Source organism: Cherax quadricarinatus, chromosome 53, assembly GCF_038502225.1.
Source record: "Cherax quadricarinatus isolate ZL_2023a chromosome 53, ASM3850222v1, whole genome shotgun sequence".
Lineage (NCBI taxonomy): Eukaryota > Metazoa > Arthropoda > Malacostraca > Decapoda > Parastacidae > Cherax > Cherax quadricarinatus.
This window is the reverse complement of record NC_091344.1, coordinates 19,741,001-19,766,221: the sequence shown is the minus strand read 5'-3', so window position 1 is coordinate 19,766,221 and position 25,221 is coordinate 19,741,001. Positions and strand designations below refer to the sequence as shown.

Genomic DNA, 25,221 nt, shown 5'->3' with positions numbered 1-25,221 from the left:
AGGACATTTCCCTGCGGAACTCCAGCATCAAGTGGCCGTGTTGATGATGCCGTGTCTTTAACCCTTTGATTGTCGTGGCCGTATATATACGTCTTACGAGGTACCATGTTTGACGTATATATACTCAATTGTGGTAGGGGACCTGAATGCTAAAGTAGGAGAAACTTTTAGAGAGGGTGTGGTAGGTAAGTTTGGGGTGCCAGGTGTAAGTGATAATGGGAGCTCTTTGATTGAACTTTGTATAGAAAGGGGTTTAGTTACAGGTAATACATATTTTAAGAAAAAGAGGATAAATAAGTATACTACAAGATATAATGTAGGGTGAAATGACAATAGTTTGTTGGATTATGTATTGGTAGATAAAAGACTGTTGAGTAGACTTCAGGATGTACATGTTTATAGAGGGGCCACAGATATATCAGATCACTTTCTAGTTGTAGCTACAATGAGAGTAAAAGGTAGATGGGATACAAGGAGAATAGAAGCATCAGGGAAGAGAGAGGTGAAGGTTTATAAACTAAAAGAGGAGGCAGTTAGGGTAAGATATAAACAGCTATTGGAGGATAGATGGGCTAATGAGAGCATAGGAAATGGGGTCGAAGAGGTATGGGGTAGGTTTAAAAATGTAGTGTTAGAGTGTTCAGCAGAAGTTTGTGGTTACAGGAAAGTGGGTGCAGGGGGGAAGAGGAGCGATTGGTGGAATGATGATGTAAAGAGAGTAGTAAGGGAGAAAAAGTTAGCATATAAGAAGTTTTTACAAAGTAGAAGTGATGCAAGGAGGGAAGAGTATATGGAGAAAAAGAGAGAGGTTAAGAGAGTGGTGAAGCAATGTAAAAAGAGAGCAAATGAGAGAGTGGGTGAGATGTTATCAACAAATTTTGTTGAAAATAAAAAAAAAGTTTTGGAGTGAGATTAACAAGTTAAGGAAGCCTAGAGAACAAATGGATTTGTCAGTTAAAAATACGAGAGGAGAGTTATTAAATGGAGAGTTAGAGGTATTGGGAAGATGGAGGGAATATTTTGAGGAATTGTTAAATGTTGATGAAGATAGGGAAGCTGTGATTTCGTGTATAGGGCAAGGAGGAATAACATACTGTAGGAGTGAGGAAGAGCCAGTTGTGAGTGTGGGGGAAGTTCGTGAGGCAGTAGGTAAAATGAAAGGGGGTAAGGCAGCCGGGATTGATGGGATAAAGATAGAAATGTTAAAAGCAGGTGGGGATATAGTTTTGGAGTGGTTGGTGCAATTATTTAATAAATGTATGGAAGAGGGTAAGGTACCTAGGGATTGGCAGAGAGCATGCATAGTTCCTTTGTATAAAGGCAAAGGGGACAAAAGAGAGTGCAAAAATTATAGGGGGATAAGTCTGTTGAGTATACCTGGTAAAGTGTATGGTAGAGTTATTATTGAAAGAATTAAGAGTAAGACGGAGAATAGGATAGCAGATGAACAAGGAGGCTTTAGGAAAGGTAGGGGGTGTGTGGACCAGGTGTTTACAGTGAAACATATAAGTGAACAGTATTTAGATAAGGCTAAAGAGGTCTTTGTGGCATTTATGGATTTGAAAAAGGCATATGACAGGGTGGATAGGGGGGGGCAATGTGGCAGATGTTGCAGGTGTATGGTGTAGGAAGTAGGTTACTGAAAGCAGTGAAGAGTTTTTACGACGATAGTGAGGCTCAAGTTAGAGTATGTAGGAAAGAGGGAAATTATTTCCCAGTAAAAGTAGGCCTTAGACAAGGATGTGTGATGTCACCGTGGTTGTTTAATATATTTATGGATGGGGTTGTAAGAGAAGTAAATGCGAGGGTCTTGGCAAGAGGCGTGGAGTTAAAAGATAAAGAATCACACATAAAGTGGGAGTTGTCACAGTTGCTCTTTGTTGATGACACTGTGCTCTTGGGAGATTCTGAAGAGAAGTTGCAGAGATTGGTGGATGAATTTGGTAGGGTGTGCAAAAGAAGAAAATTAAAGGTGAATACAGGAAAGAGTAAGGTTATGAGGATAACAAAAAGATTAGGTGATGAAAGATTGGATATCAGATTGGAGGGAGAGAGTATGGAGGAGGTGAACGTATTCAGATATTTGGGAGTGGGCGTGTCAGCGGATGGGTCTATGAAAGATGAGGTGAATCATAGAATTGACGAGGGGAAAAGGGCGAGTGGTGCACTTAGGAGTCTGTGGAGACAAAGAACTTTGTCCTTGGAGGCAAAGAGGGGAATGTATGAGAGTATAGTTTTACCAACGCTCTTATATGGGTGTGAAGCATGGGTGATGAATGTTGCAGCGAGGAGAAGGCTGGAGGCAGTGGAGATGTCATGTCTGAGGGCAATGTGTAGTGTGAATATAATGCAGAGAATTCGTAGTTTGGAAGTTAGGAAGAGGTGCGGGATTACCAAAACTGTTGTCCAGAATGCTGAGGAAGGGTTGTTGAGGTGGTTCGGACATGTAGAGAGAATGGAGCGAAACAGAGTGACTTCAAGAGTGTATCAGTCTGTAGTGGAAGGAAGGCGGGGTAGGGGTCGGCCTAGGAAAGGCTGGAGGGAGGGGGTAAAGGAGGTTTTGTGTGCGAGGGGCTTGGACTTCCAGCAGGCATGTGTGAGCGTGTTTGATAGGAGTTTGATAGGAGAGACATATGGTTTTTAATACTTGACGTGCTGTTGGAGTGTGAGCAAGGTAACATTTATGAAGGGGTTCAGGGAAACCGGCAGGCCGGACTTGAGTCCTGGAGATGGGAAGTACAGTGCCTGCACTCTGAAGGAGGGGTGTAAATGTTGCAGTTTAAAAACTGTAGTGTAAAGCACCCTTCTGGCAAGACAGTGATGGAGTGAATGATGGTGAAAGTTTTTCTTTTTTGGGCCACCCTGCCTTGGTGGGAATCGGCCAGTGTAATAATAAAAAAAAATACTCATAAATTCTAGCGGCTTCAAATCAAGCAGGAGAAAGCTGGTAGGCCCACATGTGAGAGAATGGGTCTGTGTGGTCAGTGTGCACCATATAAAAAAAAATCCTGGAGCACGCAATGCATAATGAGAAAAAAAAAAAAACTCCGACCGTTTTTTTTAATTAAAATGCCGACTTTGTGGTCTATTTTCATATAGTATTTATGGCCGTTTTCTCGTTTTCTTGGTCTCAATTGATTGAATGGAAAACATATTATAGAAATAGAGGTGATTTTGATTGATTTTACTATAAAAAGAACCTGGAAATGGAGCTCAAAGTAGGGGAAATGTTTGATTTTTGCCAATGTTTAAAAGTAAACAAATGATGTCATTGTCCAATAAATGTCCAACTAGCCATTCTAATATGCAGTCATGAATGGGTTGATGTTATTTATACAATTATTACAGTATTGCAGTAGTCTGCATAATAGTAAGTCTTCTATTTTTTGTTTGAATAAAAATTCAAAATAGAAAGCAAGAGTAATATCAGAGGGGCCTGGAGACGTGACTGATGAACAAAGAAAATGTTATTTTAGAGCCAGGAATGTCTGCATTGTTCATTATGGACCTTATTTTGAAATTGTCATATTTTTTAATTTTCGTGAAATTGGCCAAATTGCAAATTTCTGACCACATTATTGGGTAGTTGAAATCGGTAAATGGGTAGTTTCCTGTACTCAATCGAGGTCACTAACTTCGCGAGAGCATAATTCCATCAGTTTTCCATCAAATTTCGCTTTTTTGGTGTCATTACAATCGGGAAAAGATTCTCTATCATTTCATAAGAAAAAAAAGTTTTTTTTTTTTTTTAAATTTTGCGACACCAGGAGACACCTCAGGAATGGGGGTTGCGACAGTCAAGGAGTTAATGGTGACATACTGATACCTGTTAGTAAGGTAGGATCTGGAAAATGCAAGTGCATGGCCTCTTATACCATAAAGGTCAAGTTTGTGGAGTAGGATGCCGTGGTCTACTGTGTCAAAAGCTTTTCTTAGGTCAACAAAAATTTGTTCGAATACCAAATTGTTAGAGTAGGGAGCTGTTCAAGTATCAAGGTTCCACTGTATTTTCCACGCAATTTGTAGAAACATACCCTAATTATGGTATAAACCTTGGTAATAAATACCGACAAGTTGGTTTAGAAAGACATGTAAGCAAACACTATGACATATTTATTAGAAAACGTTTCGGTCCTAATTATACAAGGTTTTACTTGATTTCCCAATTTGCTTAAAAAATTTCTATCTTCAAACCTATTTACACAGTGAATTATAATTTTTTAACTCCTTAGATGAATAATTTATAGAAATTAAGAACAACATTGGAGCAAGCACTGACCCTTATGGTACCCTGCAGGTAACCCTGTCCCATAAGACTAGTTTCCCTCTTATTAATACAGTACAGTGAAACTTCGGTTTTCGTCATTATAATTTGTTCCAGTCTGACAAAAACTGAATTTGACGAAAAGTGAAGCAATATTTCCTATAAGAAATAATGTAAATCCAATTAATCCATTCCAGACACCCAAAAGTATTAACAAAAAATACATTTTATAGAGAATAACTATAGTTTTACATACAGAAAACAATGAGAAATAAATATAAAAGACTAACGAAATGGATACATGAACATTTAACATCACTTTTACCTTTATTGAAGACTCGTTGGCTCATGGAAGACGGCGAGGAGGGGAGAGGTTATCTTTGCCACCATCACTACCACCCTCTACCACCAATACTACCACCCTCTCCAGGTAAACCCTCTACCACCATCACTATCACCCTCTACCGATGAGAAACAAAGCCAGACTGACTCAGAACGTGTGGGATGCTTTGTGTGGGCGCAGGCGGACATGTTCAGTATGGCAGACCATTGTCAACTCAACGAAAACCGAGGTGATGAACAAAAACTGGGTCAAAATTTTGACAAAAAGTCGTCGAAAACCGAATTTGACAAAAACCAAGGCAAACGAAAACCAAAGTTCCACTGCATTCATTTTTGTTAAAAAAAATCATAGCTTCATTACTTCAACAGCCCATTTATTGAAAGTCTGCCTGTCATTCTATGTTATGGTGGAAAACATTAATAAGGAATTACACCAACTGAGGCATTGTATAACAAATGTAAATAGTACTGTAGAAGAAGACTGATAACATGGCACTGCATACTCACCAGCCAATGAGCACACCAGAAGCCAATGGCAAAGACTGAAAAGAAGACGGCTAATACTACAGCTACCAGTGGAGGAGGATGTGTCAGAACTACATCCAGGACCCATTTCTGCCACCACTTGCCTAGTCCACGCATCTTACAAAATTGTCAAGCCCTTGCTGCCAACATTACTGTACTTTATCCTAGAAAAAAAAAATCAATATACATTAGAAATATTCTTAACCAATTTGTAAGTACAGTACTGTATAAGACATGACAGGGTAAGATCAAAATTTGTAGCTCAGTGCTGTACTATATTTACTGTTCCTTTCATTTTCATACCATATGCCATGAAGCTCACTGATTTGCCTCACATTATTCACATTTATACTATTTTCCCAATAGGTACTGTACACAAAGAGAATATTTATAAATATCAAAGAATTTTTTGAGCTACAAATTCTAGAGTCGCTCTCAAACTTGAGAATAAATAAATTACTGTAGTAAACAAAATCATACATTCTTATCTTTTAACATACTGGATGTCTCCCACAGAGGTAGGGTGACGTGAAAAAAAAAGAAACACTTTCACCATCATTCACATCATCACTGTCTTGCCAGAGTTGCATCAGTATCTCCATCCCTCGTTCAGGGTGCAGGCATTGTACTTCCCACCTCCAGGACTCAAATCCGTCTACATAGTTTCCCCGAATCCCTTCATAAGTGTTACCTTTCATAGACCCATCCATTGACAAACCCAGTCCCAAAAATCTGAACATAGTATTTACTTCATCCATAGTCCCTCCTCCTAATCTGATATCCAATCTTTCATAACCTAATTTATTTGTTATCTTAACTGCCTTGCTCTTTCCTATGTTCACTTTTAATTCCCTTCTTTTGCATGCCCTCCCAAATTTATCCACCAACCTTTGCAACTATATTTTCATAATATCATAAATCAATGTACAGTTCAGTATTAATTTACTGATGGATACAGACCATATCCATATGCTTCCAGTGTCCTGTTTTTGAGCCATTCTTACCTAGTGAGTGCCTGAACCCTTTTATTCTGATTTTCCATTTTGCCATTTTTTTCTAATTCTTGGGAACTAATTACATCTCCTTCCAGGGAAGGAGATTTACTACAACACAGACACCAAGAGCCCTTGATTCTCAAAAGCCCATATACAGTATGGTTATGGGTAGATTATTCTGTAGTATAGCTCTGTGGACTGCTTTTATTTTTAATTAGTGTCCAATGTACACAAAGACAACAAACATTAATTATGACAATCTCAATTAAAGTTAACAATCAGGAAGCTTTAAAATGAAATAAAATGCAGATGAGATGATTCAAGCATTATCAAACACCAATCATAATCATTTAAACCATAATGAATTTCAATACATACTGTACTATGTTTCAGGTCCAAATGAACATCAAAATTATTTTTCATATTTAAAAAATTAAACTAAATGAAACATCAATATTTAACCCAAAATAAGCATTAATAAAATATAAAAAATAACATCAATCAGAAGATTTAAATGAAAATAAACATATATCACTGCAATTTTAAAAAGTGTACACACAAAACTATGGTTTAATGAATCATGAGCAATGTTTATTTTGAGAACCTGATTGGTACATGAATACTGGAATTAAATTTAGGAATATGGACATATAAGCAACTTTTGAATATTTTATTTACGCTATTTTTGCTTGTTGGAAGCTCTATGAAGCCTCAAAGAGGCCTGATAGAGCTCCCAGCAAGTCAAACATAGCCAAGATAAAATATTCAATTTGATTTATTTATTATTATTACAATCAAAACTAATACAATAAGTGTCAGGGGCCCGAGACTGTTCAACTGCCTCCCAGCACACATAAGGGGGATTACCAACAGACCCCTGGCAGTCTTCAAGCTGGCACTGGACAAGCACCTAAAGTCAGTTCCGGATCAGCCGGGCTGTGGCTCGTACGTTGGTTTGCGTGCAGCCAGCAGCAACAGCCTGGTTGATCAGGCTCTGATCCACCAGGAGGCCTGGTCACAGACCAGGCCGCGGGGGCGTTGACCCCCAGAACTCTCTCCAGGTAAACTCCAGGTAAGCACTACACCTACAAGATAAAATATCCAAACTCCGCAAATGTGCAAATTTACCTAAATAACTTTACTCTGCAGTACTGACAATGGCAAGTTTATTTTAGCATGATACATGTTTGTACAAAGGAATGTAACAATTTGGTGAACATGCCAAAAGCCCCTTTATAATGCAGAGCATTTTGGGCAAACTTAAGACTAACTTACGATTAATAAGGCAATAACAGTGCAGTAATTTTACATATGGTCATTAGGCAAGTTACAATGAATACAAGAAAATTAAATATTCAACTAGTTCATTCTATATGGCTTTAGTAAGTTCAATAGAGAATAATTACAGTTTTGATATAGTTTATAAAAAAATACAGTACGTACAGTATTACAACTTAGCACAATTTAAAACAATGAAATTGAAATATTCATACGTTTGAAGTAATGAGTACATGGATAAGCAATCATCAAGCACAATTTACAATAATGAAATTGAAACAATTTTAAGCTTGGAGTAATGATTAAATAGTTGAGCAATCACCAAGCACAATACACAATAATGAAATTGAAACAATTTTAAGTTTGAAGTAAATGATCAAACAGTTGAGCAGTCTTAAATAATATAGGAGTTTTTTGAGTAATTTTTGAGTAACTGGTAGGTATTAAGTAAAGTGTTTGTCTGGTTAATTTTGGGTGATGAGATGATTTCTAAGTAGGGCCTTCAAATGATTTAGTGTGTTCAGGCAACGAATTCCAGATCTTCAGGCCCTTTATGTGCATAGCATTTTTGCATAAGGAGAGATGGACATGAGGGATATCGAAGAGTTATTTGTGCCTTGAGATTTTAGGAGATGTTAAGTGAATGTATAGGAGCCTTTGAACCAAGTGAGAGAGTAATTGTGGTAGGGGACCTGAATGCTAAAGTAGGAGAAACTTTTAGAGAGGGTGTGGTAGGTAAGTTTGGGGTGCCAGGTGTAAACGATAATGGGAGCCCTTTGATTGAACTTTGTATAGAAAGGGGTTTAGTTACAGGTAATACATATTTTAAGAAAAAGAGGATAAATAAGTATACAAGATATGATGTAGGGCGAAATGACAGTAGTTTGTTGGATTATGTATTGGTAGATAAAAGACTGTTGAGTAGACTTCAGGATGTACATGTTTATAGAGGGGCCACAGATATATCAGATCACTTTCTAGTTGTAGCTACACTGAGAGTAAAAGGTAGATGGGATACAAGGAGAATAGAAGCATCAGGGAAGAGAGAGGTGAAGGATTATAAACTAAAAGAGGAGGCAGTTAGGGTAAGATATAAACAGCTATTGGAGGATAGATGGGCTAATGAGAGCATAGGCAATGGGGTCGAAGAGGTATGGGGTAGGTTTAAAAATGTAGTGTTAGAGTGTTCAGCAGAAGTTTGTGGTTACAGGAAAGTGGGTGCGGGAGGGAAGAGGAGCGATTGGTGGAATGATGATGTGAAGAGAGTAATAAGGGAGAAAAAGTTAGCATATGAGAAGTTTTTACAAAGTAGAAGTGATGCAAGGAGGGAAGAGTATATGGAGAAAAAGAGAGAGGTTAAGAGAGTGGTGAAGCAATGTAAAAAGAGAGCAAATGAGAGAGTGGGTGAGATGTTATCAACAAATTTTGTTGAAAATAAGAAAAAGTTTTGGAGTGAGATTAACAAGTTAAGAAAGCCTAGAGAACAAATGGATTTGTCAGTTAAAAATAGGAGAGGAGAGTTATTAAATGGAGAGTTAGAGGTATTGGGAAGATGGAGGGAATATTTTGAGGAATTGTTAAATGTTGATGAAGATAGGGAAGCTGTGATTTCGTGTATAGGGCAAGGACGAACAACATCTTGTAGGAGTGAGGAAGAGCCAGTTGTGAGTGTGGGGGAAGTTCGTGAGGCAGTAGGTAAAATGAAAGGGGGTAAGGCAGCCGGGATTGATGGGATAAAGATAGAAATGTTAAAAGCAGGTGGGGATATAGTTTTGGAGTGGTTGGTGCAATTATTTAATAAATGTATGGAAGAGGGTAAGGTACCTAGGGATCGGCAGAGAGCATGCATAGTTCCTTTGTATAAAGGCAAAGGGGATAAAAGAGAGTGCAAAAATTATAGGGGGATAAGTCTGTTGAGTATACCTGGCAAAGTGTATGGTAGAGTTATTATTGAAAGAATTAAGAGTAAGACGGAGAATAGGATAGCAGATGAACAAGGAGGCTTTAGGAAAGGTAGGGGGTGTGTGGACCAGGTGTTTACAGTGAAACATATAAGTGAACAGTATTTAGATAAGGCTAAAGAGGTCTTTGTGGCATTTATGGATTTGGAAAAGGCGTATGACAGGGTGGATAGGGGGGCAATGTGGCAGATGTTGCAGGTGTATGGTGTAGGAGGTAGGTTACTGAAAGCAGTGAAGAGTTTTTACGAGGATAGTGAGGCTCAAGTTAGAGTATGTAGGAAAGAGGGAAATTATTTCCCAGTAAAAGTAGGCCTTAGACAAGGATGTGTGATGTCACCGTGGTTGTTTAATATATTTATGGATGGGGTTGTAAGAGAAGTAAATGCGAGGGTCTTGGCAAGAGGCGTGGAGTTAAAAGATAAAGAATCACACATAAAGTGGGAGTTGTCACAGTTGCTCTTTGCTGATGACACTGTGCTCTTGGGAGATTCTGAAGAGAAGTTGCAGAGATTGGTGGATGAATTTGGTAGGGTGTGCAAAAGAAGAAAATTGAAAGTGAATACAGGAAAGAGTAAGGTTATGAGGATAACAAAAAGATTAGGTGATGAAAGATTGGATATCAGATTGGAGGGAGAGAGTATGGAGGAGGTGAATGTATTCAGATATTTGGGAGTGGACGTGTCAGCGGATGGGTCTATGAAAGATGAGGTGAATCATAGAATTGATGAGGGGAAAAGGGTGAGTGGTGCACTTAGGAGTCTGTGGAGAAAAAGAACTTTGTCCTTGGAGGCAAATAGGGGAATGTATGAGAGTATAGTTTTACCAACGCTCTTATATGGGTGTGAAGCATGGGTGATGAATGTTGCAGCGAGGAGAAGGCTGGAGGCAGTGGAGATGTCATGTCTGAGAGCAATGTGTGGTGTGAATATAATGCAGAGAATTCGTAGTTTGGAAGTTAGGAGGAGGTGCGGGATTACCAAAACTGTTGTCCAGAGGGCTGAGGAAGGGTTGTTGAGGTGGTTCGGACATGTGGAGAGAATTTAGCGAAACAGAATAACTTCAAGAGTGTATCAGTCTGTAGTGGAAGGAAGGCGGGGGTAGGGGTCGGCCTAGGAAAGGTTGGAGGGAGGGGGTAAAGGAGGTTTTGTGTGCGAAGGGCTTGGACTTCCAGCAGGCATGCGTGAGCGTGTTTGATAGGAGTGAATGGAGACAAATGGTTTTTAATACTTGACGTGCTGTTGGAGTGTGAGCAAAGTAACATTTATGAAGGGGTTCAGGGAAACCGGCAGGCCGGACTTGAGTCCTGGAGATGGGAAGTACAGTGCCTGTACTCTGAAGGAGGGGTGTTATGTTGCAGTTTAAAAACTGTAGTGTAAAGCACCCTTCTGGCAAGACAGTGATGGAGTGAATGATGGTGAAAGTTTTTCTTTTTCGGGCCACCCTGCCTTGGTGGGAATCGGCCAGTGTGATAATAAAAAAAATAAAAAATTATGCCTGTGTGTTCTGTTGTAGGTATCAAGTAGTAGTTTGAAAGGAGGGGTTAATATTTGAGTATAATGTTGTGTGTGTGGGGTAAGCACAATAATAAGCGTGGATGTTTTGTATATTAAGCAAGTTAAGGCTCTTAAAAAGCCGTGGAGTGTGCTGTCTAGTGCAGGAGTTGGTAATCAATCACACTGTAGCTTTTTGTTGGGTTATTAAAGGTTTAAGGTGATTTGCTGTGGTTGAGCCCCATGCATAAATACCATAGGTGAGGTACAGGTAAATGAGAGAGTGGCAGAGAGCAAGAAGAGCCGTTTGGGGTACATAGTACCGTATCTTTGAAAGGATGCCTACTGTTTTGGAAACTTTCTTGGATATTTGCTGTATGTGGGTCTGGAATCTGAGACTGCAGTCAAGGTGGAGACTTAGAAATACACCCTCTGCACTAAACCAACAAAGTCCTCCAGCTGTAAATATGGGACATAAAATTTTGTTTGAATTATTAACCCAGAGGGGTAGCAACCCAGAATAACTCTAAGTCTGTCATTGGGGACTGTCAATCTTATTTTCCCTGAGGTCCTTTAACCCTTAAACTGTCTAAACGTAGATCTACGTTTACACGCATAGTACTCCAACCTTGATTTTTCCCATTTGAAAGCATGTAAAAAAAAAAAAGTAGATCTACGTTCGGAGCGCTACGCAAGCGAATGCAGATCTACATTTGGACAGTTGAGGGGTTAATCCATTCGCTCAGGGTGTACCCCACATCAGTCTACCAACGCCCAGGTACCTACTTACTGCAAAGTGAAGACGGCAGCAAGTGTAAGGGTTATCATTATTACATTTGTTGGGGAAGTGCTAAATCCATAAGAGTTATACAGCGCCTTGGGGAAATGAAAGGTATTCAGGCTCGATTTAAGGAATTGGAGCACAGATCTAATTCCTTAGATCAAGAGCCCCTCACCAGCATTAATCAACCAAAACCAAGCACTAAACCCACAGGGGTCATACAGTCACCAGTATCAAGAAACCTCCCTTGAGGGCAACAGGTGCCAGGAAACATACCCAACATCTTGCCCGTGCTGGGGAGCAATCCATAGTTCCTCAGTGTACGCTGCAGACACTACCAACTGAGCCATGACTGGGATTGGCACGTTTTGGTTTGCATTTGATTTGTCTTTGCTTACATCTGATTCATCTTTGTTTACATCTGATTCACCTTTGTTTACATGATTCGTCTTTGTTTACATTTGATTCATCTTTGTTTACATTTGATTCATCTTTACATTTGATTCGTCTTAGTTTACATCTGATTTGTCTTTGTTTACATTTTATTCGTCTTTGTTTATCTTCAATTTGTCTTTGTTTACATTTTATTCGTCTTTGTTTATCTTCAATTTGTCTTTGTTTACATTTTATTCGTCTTTGCTTACATTTGATTCATCTTTGCTTACATTTTATTTGTGATTATTTACATTCACTGTTTACCAGTAATGTAAATAACATCCGTATTAATGTTGGTAAAATTACCGACAATATGTTAGATAAAAGGACACAAGTGCAGTTATGTAATGTGACATTTTATTGTCACAGTATTGTCACATTACATAACGTTTCGCTTTCCAGGAGAGCGAAACGTTGCCACAATAAAATGTCACATTAGTTGCACCTGTGTCCTTTTACTTAACATAAATAACATCTGTTGACTAATCCTGCCATCCAAAATAAAATTTATTAGTTTTGTTAATACGTATGTACTTCATAAATAACAATTTGCACAAGAAATAACACTTTGTACCAGGAACCACAATGGAAATAAATACTTTGACTTTTTTGAGCTGTTGTTTAGTTTAATATGTTTATTATGCACCCCATACCCATCCTGTGGGCGGTAGTCAAAAGATTACAGAGGTACATAATTGGTCCAGGGACTGGACTCCAAAGTTTTGATAGCTGAGCAAGTTACAGAGGTAATGAACTCACAATTTACAAAGGTAATAAACTCACAATTTACAAAGGTAATGAACTCACAATTTACAAAGGTAATGAACTCCAGGTAAGTCTGGTCACAATCATGACAAGTTACAAAGGTATTTACAGATTACAGAGGTACGTAATGGGTCCAGGGACTGGGCCCCCAAAGTTTTGATAGCTGAACTAGGTCTTAGAAAATTTACGTATATGTTACTATAGAAAGATAATTGTAATAATATAAATTTGTATAAGAATGCTTATGTGTACCTGTATCAATGGAAATAAGTCACTGTCTGATTTTTTGGGGATGTCATAGGTAAATTACACTAAAATTTGAATATACGAAAATTGTACTTACATGTACATGTATCTAAATAAACTTACTTATTTACCTAAATAAATTTACTAACAGTCTACTTGTCTTATTTTATTTTAAAATAATGCGTGATATCTCAAAAGAACCTAATAGCCATATTATCCAAAATAGCAATCAATCACCAACCTCTCAATCACTATTTGACAAGAAACCATATGGCTCACCACACATGATGATGTTGTTGTGTTGTGGTGGCAGTCCAGGACTGGATACAGTCGTGGTGGGTTGAAGGGCTGCATGAACCCTGAAGCTCAACTTTTTTTCGGGTAAAATGCAAATTCCACTTTGTAGATAATATGGTTCAGAGACCTGATAAGTTGATAAATTAGACACATGTGCAATACTTGGGAATCTTTATTATGGAAATGTTTTGCCACACAGTGGCTTCGTCAGTCCTATACAAAGTAGAATGGTGAAGATCAGGAGTTTGATATAATCAGTCCCTCAGCCCGGAGTCCTGCGCTGTATGACCCTTGTAGGTTCAGCGCTTCTTTTGGATTATAATAATAATAACCAGCCTGAAGTCAATGTAATCAGCCCCTCAATCTTTTCAGTTACCCAGTTATTATTGTAACCAAAACTGACAGCTCAGTTTAGATTACTATCTCTATAACATTTACTTTTCATAGTAACATGTACTCTTCATAGTACATGTACTCTTCATAGTAACATTTACTCTTCATAGTAACATGTACTCTTCACAGTAACATTTACTCTTCATAGTAACATTTACTCTTCATAGTACATGTACTCTTCATAGTAACATTTACTCTTCATAGTAACATGTACTCTTCATAGTACATGTACTCTTCATAGTAACATTTACTCTTCATAGTAACACGTACTCTTCACAGTAACATTTACTTTTCATAGTAACATGTACTCTTCATAGTACATGTACTCTTCATAGTAACATTTACTCTTCATAGTAACATGTACTCTTCACAGTAACATTTACTCTTCACAGTAACATTTACTCTTCATAGTAACATGTACTCTTCACAGTAACATTTACTCTTCACAGTAACATTTACTCTTCATAGTAACATGTACTCTTCACAGTAACATTTACTCTTCACAGTAACATTTACTCTTCATAGTAACATTTACTCTTTATAGCAACATGTACTCTTCACAGTAACATTTACTCTTCATAGTAACATTTACTCTTTATAGCAACATGTACTCTTCACAGTAACATTTACTCTTCATAGTAACATGTACTCTTCATAGTAACATTTACTCTTCATAGTAACATTTACTCTTCATAGTAACATGTACTCTTCATAGTAACATGTACCCTTCATAGAAATATGTACTCTTCACAGTAACATGTACTCTTCAAAGTAACATGTACTCTTCATAGTGACATAATAGCATGGAAAAAGCTGGTATAAAATACAACTAGATTGTTAAGTATATTTAAGTCTAAGATACATAATATATAAAACTACAAAGTTCTTGAGGGTACACAGATATAATGGCCACATAAAATATGCATCGTGTATATTTAGCCTAGGATAACCCAATAAAGTCGAACAGTGACTAATTTCCATAATGAGTGGCTTTCCATTAAGCTTCGAAGACGTACTACTTATTATTTTTTGTAAACATTACAAGCTTCTTAAAAAATTAAATTTGCATTTGAATACATGGAATGTACTCTGTCACCTGCCATATTGTGAGCCCCCACTGCGCTTCTCATAACTGGAATAATATGATCTAAAGTGGGTGTATACTAATATCACAGAATACTTAGTGGTACGAGTGTCACACACTGCTACTCTAGGTACCTCGTGCAGGAACTTTCTGCTGTCCAGAGAGAAATGCCAGTGCACCCAGCCTACTTTTGAAATATAGGTTTCCTGTGTGTGGGGGGGGAGGGGCCGAACTACCTCTCTCTTCTGTAGAATATTTTAAAATGCTCGTATTATTAACCCAGTTTAGCAACCTATGATATCCAAATAATATCACTATGTCTGGTTTATTTGATCCACTTTCCAAGGACGCGACTCACACCAGGAACCTACTTACTGCTTGCTGGATGAAGAGGAGCAACAGGTTTAAAAAAACAGTCAATGTTTCCAGTTGTACTCGGATCGAACCCAGGTTCTTCAGATGCGAGCCGAATATGCTATTACTTGAGCCACGAGAACCCGGTACACTGTTCACTGATGTTCAGTATTCGAGCACTGGGTAACTGTACTCTAGGACCCTTCATTGGAGGCTCCTTGATGCTAGTGAGGGGCTCTTGATCTAAGGAACTGGATATGTGCTCCAATTCCTGGAATCGAGTCTGATTGCCCTCCAAGACACCAGGCACTGCATGACCCCTATAGGTTTAGTTCTCTCAGTGAATTCAGTAGTAATAATAGTAATGTGCTCTGGGAATCTTCATCGTTGACAGTACTTCCAGTACCTTAATATTAAGCCTATTAACCCAGGCCCTAGGTCTACTGCAGTTTCTCTATTTTTTATGTTTTTTTCCCTCGTTCATGATTAACTAACAGAAATTCTCCAGATGATAAAAGTTAGAGCAGGAACAAGCGCAGCTAGCACAAACATTCCGACTTTAATTAATAAGGCCACCAACCAGAAGACCTGGTCCGAGACCTGGCTGCTGGGGTTGTGATTCCCAGCAGCCAGGTCTCGCCCTAGACCATGAACACGCTGGTCTAGAGGATCGCTCGTAAGTGATACTGAGACATTGTTACAATCCAAACTAAGCGCTAAACCCACAAGGGTCATACAGCGCTGCTGATACTGACGCAATCATTTAAAAATGAGGCAACGCTCTCGCTTCACACACTGAGTATCCGTGGTTGGATCCCAGGCAAGGGTAAAACATTTGGCATGTTTACTGACACATACTGTCCGCATTCACCTAGCAAGTAGGTACCAGGGTGTTAGTGGACTGGTGTGGGTCGCATCCTGGGAGACAAGACTGACGGACTCCAATGTAAATAAAAGACAGTCTTCGATGACGCAGGGACTTTCTTGGGTTATCCTAAGTAGCTAACCCTTCGGGATTAAAAATCTGCACAAAATCTTAACTTATTTCTGTTACACAGTCTCATTAGAGATAGTGATGTTTTGGTCGTCAGAAATCAGAACAAGTGTCTCCTGACACGGGTCTGGCATCTAGAAGATACCCGTTCGGTGTATCCACTGACTTTCGGAAGCTGGGTTTTATACTCCATTCACAAAGCACCCAAAAGATAATCACACAGAAGTATCCTATAATGGCTGAGAAGAGATCCCTCACAGGCGAAAAGATGTCAGGGTCATCACTTTCTCTGGAGGTCAGTGGAACCCGTTGAATAGTCTGCATCAGAGGACCCACAGGATGAAGGCGGAAAGGCAACAGGTGAGGGAAGCTGAGAGGGACTTCACTCAGGGGAAGACACTGCCAGTCTTCCTCACACCCTGATAAAGATATTTTTTTTGTTGTTAGTTTCTTCCTTACACCCTGATAAACCATTTTTTTTTGTTAGTTTCTTATCTGTAAAGCCTGCCGATTGAACACGTCATTAAGATTACCTATAACGTGCACATTAACAACCAAGCAAATAATATAGACTGACATTCTGCATATTTGACAATTCTCCTTAATAATGTGGAATGTAAATATGAACACACACACACACACACACACACACACAGTAGCAACCGGTGAAGAGGCGGGGCCAGGAGCTAAGACTCGACCCCTGCAACCACAAATAGGTGAGTACAAATAGGTGAGTACACACACACACACACACACACACACACACACACACACCGAGCATGTCTCCGGAAGCACACATCAATCAGATAACTGCTGCAGCATATGGGCGCCTGGCAAACCTGAGAACAGCATTCCGATACCTTAGTAAGGAATCATTCAAGACACTGTACACCGTGTATGTCAGGCCCATACTGGAGTATGCAGCACCTGTTTGGAACCCGCACTTGATAAAGCACGTCAAGAAACTAGAGAAAGTACAAAGGTTTGCGACAAGGTTAGTTCCAGAGCTAAGGGGAATGTCCTATGAAGAAAGATTAAGGGAAATCGGCCTGACGACACTGGAGGACAGGAGGGTCAGGGGAGACATGATAACGACATATAAAATACTGCGTGGAATAGACAAGGTGGACAAAGACAGGATGTTCCAGGGAGGGGACACAGAAACAAGAGGCCACAATTGGAAGTTGAAGACACAAATGAGTCAGAGAGATAGTAGGAAGTATTTCTTCAGTCATAGAGTTGTAAGGCAGTGGAATAGCCTAGAAAATGACGTAGTGGAGGCAGGAACCATACACAGTTTTAAGACGAGTTTTGATAAAGCTCATGGAGCGGGGAGAGAGAGGGCCTAGTAGCAACCGGTGAAGAGGCGGGGCCAGGAGCTAGGACTCGACCCCTGCAACCACAAATAGGTGAGTACAAATAGGTGAGTACACACACACACACACGCTGTATAGCCACATTAGGAGGAAGACAACAGTCAAGGACCAGGTGATAAGGCTGAGGAAAGAAGGTGGAGAACTCACAAGAAACGATCAAGAGGTATGTGAGGAGCTCAACACGAGATTTAAGGAAGTATTTACAGTAGAGACAGGAAGGACTCTGGGGGGACAGACCAGATGGGGACACCAACAAGGAATACACCAACAAGTGTTGGACGACATACATACAGATGAGGAGGAGGTGAAGAAACTGCTAAGGGACATCGATACCTCAAAGGCAATGGGACCGGACAACATCTCTCCATGGGTCCTTAGAGAGGGAGCAGATATGTTGTGCGTACCACTTACAACAATCTTCAACACATCCCTGGAAACTGGGCAACTACCTGAGGTATGGAAGACGGCAAATGTAGTTCCCATTTTCAAAAAAGGAGACAGAAAAGAGGCACTAAACTATAGACCTGTGTCATTGACGTGTATAGTATGCAAAATTATGGAGAAGATTATCAGGAGGAGAGTGGTGGAGCACCTGGAACGGAACAGGAGTATAAATGCCAACCAGCACGGATTCACGGAAGGCAAATCCTGTGTCACAAACCTTCTGGAGTTTTATGATAAAATAACAGAAGTAAGACAAGAGAGAGAGGGGTGGGTTGATTGCATCTTCTTGGACTGCAAGAAGGCCTTTGACACAGTTCCTCACAAGAGATTAGTGCAGAAGCTAGAGCATCAGGCGCATATAACAGGAAGGGCACTGCAATGGATCAGAGAATACCTGACAGGGAGGCAACAACGAGTCATGGTACGTAATGATGTATCACAGTGGGCACCTGTGACGAGCGGGGTCCCACAGGGGTCGGTCCTAGGACCAGTGCTATTTTTGGTATATGTGAACGACATGACGGAAGGGTTAGACTCAGAAGTGTCCCTGTTTGCAGATGATGTGAAGTTAATGAGGAGAATTAAATCTGATGAGGACCAGGCAGGACTTCAAAGAGACCTGGACAGACTGGACACCTGGTCCAGCAAATGGCTTCTCGAATTTAATCCTGCCAAATGCAAAGTCATGAAGATAGGGGAAGGGCACAGAAGACCACAGACAGAGTATAGGCTAGGTGGCCAAAGACTGCAAACCTCACTCAAGGAGAAAGATCTTGGGGTGAGTATAACACCGAGCATGTCTCCGGAAGCACACATCAATCAGATAACTGCTGCAGCATATGGGCGCCTGGCAAACCTGAGAACAGCATTCCGACACCTTAGTAAGGAATCATTCAAGACACTGTACACCGTGTATGTCAGGCCCATACTGGAGTATGCAGCACCTGTTTGGAACCCGCACTTGATAAAGGATAGGATAGGATTTCGTTCGGATTTTTAACCCCGGAGGGTTAGCCACCCAGGATAACCCAAGAAAGTCAGTGCGTCATCGAGGACTGTCTAACTTATTTCCATTGGGGTCCTTAATCTTGTCCCCCAGGATGCGACCCACACCAGTCGACTAACACCCAGGTACCTATTTGCTGCTAGGTGAACAGGACAATAGGTGTAAGGAAACGTGTCAGAATTTCCACCCGCCGGGAATCGAACCCGGGCCCTCCGTGTGTGAAGCGGGAGTTTTAGCCACCAGACCACCGGGCCACATCAGTCTTGAATAGATTGATGGACTGATCACATCGACTCAAGGTTGAGGGACTGATTACCTCATTCTCCTCCTGTTCTTCAAGATTCTCCTTTGTATGGACTGATGAAGCCACTGTGTGGCGAAACGTTTCCTCAATAAAGATACCCAAGAGTTGCACATGTGTCTAATTTATCAACACCTGGGTGTTAGTCGACTGGTGTGGGTCGCATCCTGGGGGACAAGATTAAGGACCCCAATGGAAATAAGTTAGACAGTCGATGACGCACTGACTTTCTTGGGTTATCCTGGGTGGCTAACCCTCCGGAGTTAAAAATCCGAACGAAATCTTATCTTATCTTATCTGTCTACAAAGAGACCTGGATAGGCTGGATGTGTGGTCCAGAAACTGGCTCCTAGAATTTAACCCCGCCAAATGCAAAGTCATGAAGATCGGAGGAGGGCAAAGAAGACCGCAGACGGAGTACAGGCTAGGAGGCCAAAGGCTGCAAACCTCACTCAAGGAGAAAGACCTAGGAGTGAGTATAATACCGAGTACATCGCCAGAAGCACACATTAGCCAGATAATTGCTGCGGTATATGGGCGCTTGGCAAACCTGAGAACAGCGTTCCGGTACCTCAGTAAGGAATCGTTCAAGACTTTATACACTGTGTACGTCAGGCCCATACTGGAGTACGCAGCACCAGTTTGGAACCCACACCTGGTCAAACACGTCAAGAAAATAGAGAAAGTGCAAAGGTTTGCAACAAGGCTAGTTCCAGAGCTAAGGGGAATGTCCTATGAAGAAAGGTTAAGAGAAATCGGTCTGACAACACTGGAGGACAGGAGGGTCAGGGGAGACATGATAACGACATACAAAATACTGCGTGGAATAGACAAGGTGGACAGAGACAGGATGTTCCAGAGATGGGACACAGAAACAAGGGGTCACAATTGGAAGCTGAAGACTCAGATGAGTCAAAGGGATGTTAGGAAGTATTTTAGTCATAGAGTAGTTAGGAAGAGGAATAGTCTGGCAAGCGATATAGTTACCTGGAGGTAATTCCGGGGATCAACGCCCCCGCGGCCCGGTCCATGACCAGGCCTCCCGGTGGATCAGAGCCTGATCAACCAGGCTGTTACTGCTGGCCGCATGCAGTCCAACGTACGAGCCACAGCCCGGCTGATCCGGCACTGACTTTAGGTATCTATAGGATACCTATAGGAACTATACAGTTTTAAGACGAGGTATGATAAAGCTCATGGAGTAGGGGGAGAGAGGACCTAGTAGCGGTCGGTGAAGAGGCGGGGCCAGGAGCTGAGTCGACCCCTGCAACCACAATTAGGTGAGTACACACACACACACACACGGGGCCAGGAGCTGAGTCTCGGGGCCAGGAGCTGAGTCTCGACCCCTGCAACCACAATTAGGTGAGGTGAGTACACACACACACACACACACACACACACACACACACACACACACACACACACACACACACACACACACACACACACACACACGCACGCACGCACACACATACTGAGAGGAATCGACAAGGTGGACAGAACCAGTATGTTCCAGAGATGGGACACAGCAACAAGGGGTCATAACTGGAAGCTGAAGACTCATATGAGTCACAGGGATGTTAGGAAGTATTTCTAAGGTCACAGAGTTGTTAGGAAATAGAATAATCGGGATAGTGAGGTACTGGAGGCAGGCACCATACATAGCTTTAAGAGGTATGATAAGGCTTATGGAGCAAGGAGAGTGACCTAGTAGCGACCAGTGAAGAGGAGAGGCCAGGAGCTATGAATCGACTCCTATAACCACAATTAGGTGAGTACACACAAAGTTCAAAGGTTTGCAACAAGACTAGTCCCGGAGCTGCGGGGATGTCCTACGACGAGAGGTTACGGGTGATCAACTTGACGACACTGGAGTACAGGATAGAGGGTGGAGACATGATAACATAAAATACTGAGAGGAATTGACAAGGTGGATAGGGACAGGATATTTCAGAGATGAGACAAGGCAACAAGGGGTCACAACTGGAAGCTGAAGGCTCAGATGAGTCACAGGGATGTTAGAAAGTATTTTTTTCAGTTATAGAGTTGTCAGGAAGGGGAACAATCTTTAAGGTAGGGGCGCCATTGGTACACTAAGAGAAAACACCATAAGTGTCCGGGGCCCAAAACTGTTCAACAGCCTCCCATCAAGCATTAGGGGAATTGCCAATAAACCCCTGGCTGCCTTCAAGAGAGAGCTGGACAGATACCTAAAGTCAGTGCCGGATCAGCCGGGCTGTGGCTCGTACGTCGGACTGCGTGCGGCCAGCAGTAACAGCCTAGTTGATCAGGCCCTGATCCATCGGGAGACCTGGTCATGGACCGGGCCGCGGGGGCGTTGATCTCCGGAATAACCTCCAGGTAAGAAGAGGTACGATAAAACTCTCGGAGAAGGGAGAGAGTGGATCTTGCAACGACCAGCAAAAAGGCGGGGGGCAGGAGCTACGACTTGACCTCTGCAATCACAAATAGGTGAGCACACACACACACACACGCACACACCACACTGATTCCAATACGTTATTTGAATTCAGCAGCAGGTTACTGACGGTAATTTGAAATAACGCCCATCCATATAAATAAGTGTCGTTAGCACTGTTACTGCATATCGTAAAGGGCTGGCCAAAAATCGCCACCAACATTTTTCTAATTAACATCTCTATATTTCTCGAAAAATATATAATGTGTGAACGAACATCTGCTGTTCATTCACACATTCTGAACACCTATTAGAAAGCAGACGAGATGCTTACCCTCGTATAGCTTGCTTCGAAGATGTCAGCTATGATACGGAGGTGACCACCAGCCTCCCTCCACCTCCTGTGTCTCTCGCTTGTGTCCTGCTCGTCAATGTTGCTCTTGTTTACCCTCGATTTGTCCTGCTCGTCAATTTTGTTCTCGTTTACCCTTGGTTTCTTAGGCTCCTGGACTTCATGAGTACGGAACATCCCCAATAAGAAGTGGGGGTGCAACACACCTGAGTGCAGCAGATATGGGTGTAACACACATGAGTGTATCAAACATGGGTGCAATATACATGAATGCAGCAAACATAGGTGATGCAAACATGGGAGCAACAGATGTGGCTGCACTAGTCATAAATGCAAAAGACATGAGTGTAACAGACATGGGTGCAACAGACATGGGTGCAGTAGACATGAGTGTAGCAGACATGGGTGCAGTAGACACGAGTGTAGCAGACATGGGTGAAGCAGATATGGTTGCATCAGACATGAGTGTGGCAGAAATGGGTGTCTCAGATATGGTCGCAGCAGACGTGGACGTCGCAGACGTGGATGCAGCAGAGGTGAATGCAACAAACATGCGTACAACAGACGTAGGTGTTGATGAGGCAGCTGAGGTAACTGAAGCGGTGTGTTGCTTATGGTGACTTCTGACAGTGGCGCCAACACTGTATAAAAACATTAAGTTACTTATAACCCTTTATAACATTTTCAAGAAATTTAACAGCTATACGTAGAACTTTGTCATAAGGCAAGTGGTATACTTTCGGTCAAAAAAAAAATTAAATAATGAGAAGGTTCCTATCATATTTGAAATAAATATCATTTAAAACGAACTGCGGTTATTAGTTTTAATAATTTCACAATAAAGTGAAAATATGAGAGTAAAGCTGCTAATAGGAAAGTTTTGAAGTTAGTATCTAATTGTTCTTATGAACATTATTATAAGTTCACGTTCTTACCTCTGTAATTTGCACCTGCAATGCAAGCCAAGTTAGGGGTCACCAATCCCTCCTCCCAGATGGGTATTTCGCAAAAAGTCCTCTCACAAACGTACCCAAATGGCACAGCGCCAACGAGAACAATTGTACTCATCATGGCACTCCCAATCTTCACTAGAGAGTTATAATGTTCACTTAGGGTGGTCCAACAGCGTGGTTACAGCGCCACTGGAATGTCGTCTACAACGTACAGAGTGGAACACAGTCGTGCTAGTACTGAGTCCGGCAGGGATTCTCTCTCGTTGGTCAGGTTGGTTTCCCGCGCTACCTCTGGCGCCCACGTCCACGCCCACCACCAAGCCAAGACCTCGCCCCAACAAGCCCCGCCCCCTTCTTATCGGAGTACTGCGCCGGACCAATATTGTTTTTTTTTCCATTCTCACCTTTTATTTGCTTTTATTTTTCCCTTACCTTCACAATTGTTTTATAGTTTCCATTGTTACTGACATCCTACCAGAAGTAAATTCCCTGCCGATGAGGATGAATAATATAGACAAAGATATTAAGGGACCAAAAATAAAGTCTTGACAATGGAAATAAGTCACTTTGACTTTTTTTCGGGTTATCCTAGGTAATTTACACTATGAATGATAATTGCACTTACGTGTGTCTGTGCCTAAATAAACTTACACCGGAAACTTTTGACAATTAAACCAGTTACAATGATAATGAACTATATGTTTGTATCTGGTTATAGACGTGTTGAGTTATTTATGAAGACATACATATGTTTTATCCTTGCACTCCTTCGGTCTAGTATAACATCGGTGTATTTTGGCGATAAAATATTGTTTAAGATTTCTAGTATTAACTGCGTTCTTACACGCTGATCATGACTGTAACCATGGATAGATGGCTCATTACCTTTGTAACTTGGTCATGATTGTGTACCTGGAGAGGGTTTCGGGGGTCAACGCCCCCTCATGGTGGATTAGGGCCTGATCAATCAGGCCCGACGTACAAACCACAGCCCGGCTGGTCAAGTACTGACCAGCCAGGCTGTGAACAGTCTTGGGCCCTTGACACTTATTGTGTTGTCTCGTATCGTGCTAGTGGCACCCCAGCTTTTCAATGGGGAGATGTTGCATCGTCTGCATTGTGACCAGATCTCCCTGGAGTTCAATACCTTTGTACCTTGTTCAGCTATCAAAACTTTGGGGCCCAGTCCCTGGACCCATTATGTACCTCTGTAATCTTTTGAATACCGCCCTCAGGATGGGTATGGAGTGCATAATAAACATATTAAACTAAAAAAAATTAATATAACCTAACGCAACATAACCTAACATAAGCTAAGGTAACAGAGGCTAACTTAGTACTACGTTAAGGCTCTTTCTACACGAATTAATTTATCACCGTCCAGAGCGCGGGAAAACAATGTGCATACCACAACATCTTGAAGTGATACCAACTAGTTCTTGTCTTCATGTCACAGAATCAAAGTCTCCCATGACCAGGAAGAGTTATTAACTTATTTCATCCTACTAGACGTATCATTAAGCTGAGAAATTATTATCTATATACTATGCCGAATGTCTTAAAATAAGAGTGTCTTCTCGACAAACTTTACCGTGGGTTGTCAACCTGACATTTTGGCGGGAAACGAGGATTACTTCATACATATTCAGATATTATTATTATTATTATTATTATTATTATTATTATTATTATTATTATTATTATTATTACTATTGTTATTAATATTAATATTATTATTATTATTATTATTAATTATACTTATTATTATTATTATTATTATTATTATTATTATTATTATTATTATTATTATTATTATTATTATTATTATTTAACAATCACATTACATAAGAAATTAAATTCATGAATTTAATCATGGGTAATTATATTGTTTTATATATTTTAATAAAGGATTACATGAGTCAATACTTAGCAAGTTAATAAGTGAGTCAATAATAAGTTTAAGATGGTATCAGGTGCGCCTAAAACATAACTGGTATAATATATATCCAAAGAAAACATTATTTCCTTCTCTGTCCTTTTAGTAAGTGTTCAGAAAAAGTAAACAGCTCCTTGTCCTAGACATTTGAGTCGCCACATATGACATGTATGGCTACAGTGGAGAGGAAATATTACAAGTAAAAGAGCAATCAGCATACACATGAA

The 25,221-nt window shown here is 40.7% G+C and overlaps 1 protein-coding gene and 1 long non-coding RNA gene across 5 annotated transcripts in view; both read right to left on the bottom strand.

Moving 5' to 3' along the window:
- Positions 1–13,440, bottom strand: part of Gnptab (N-acetylglucosamine-1-phosphate transferase subunits alpha and beta) — a 96,315-nt gene extending 82,875 nt beyond the window's left edge. For 3 of the 4 annotated variants that reach the window (XM_070096408.1, XM_070096407.1, XM_070096405.1), the window contains exons 1-2: positions 13,362–13,440; positions 5,114–5,295 (exon numbers count right to left, since the gene is read on the bottom strand). In XM_070096408.1, coding sequence (XP_069952509.1) covers positions 5,114–5,248 — 135 coding nt within the window. In that variant the 5' untranslated portion in view covers positions 5,249–5,295; positions 13,362–13,440. Of the gene's footprint in view, positions 1–5,113; positions 5,296–13,323 lie in introns of all 4 variants that reach the window. The other variant, XM_070096406.1, reaches the window with a different exon arrangement.
- A 960-nt stretch (positions 13,441–14,400) lies between these two features.
- Positions 14,401–23,445, bottom strand: LOC138854232 (uncharacterized). Its single transcript, XR_011393446.1, has 3 exons — positions 23,041–23,445; positions 22,088–22,746; positions 14,401–16,623 (listed from the first exon to the last, which is right to left on the bottom strand). It is a non-coding gene; the product is annotated as an uncharacterized lncRNA (long non-coding RNA).
- Between the last annotated feature and the right edge of the window lie 1,776 nt (positions 23,446–25,221).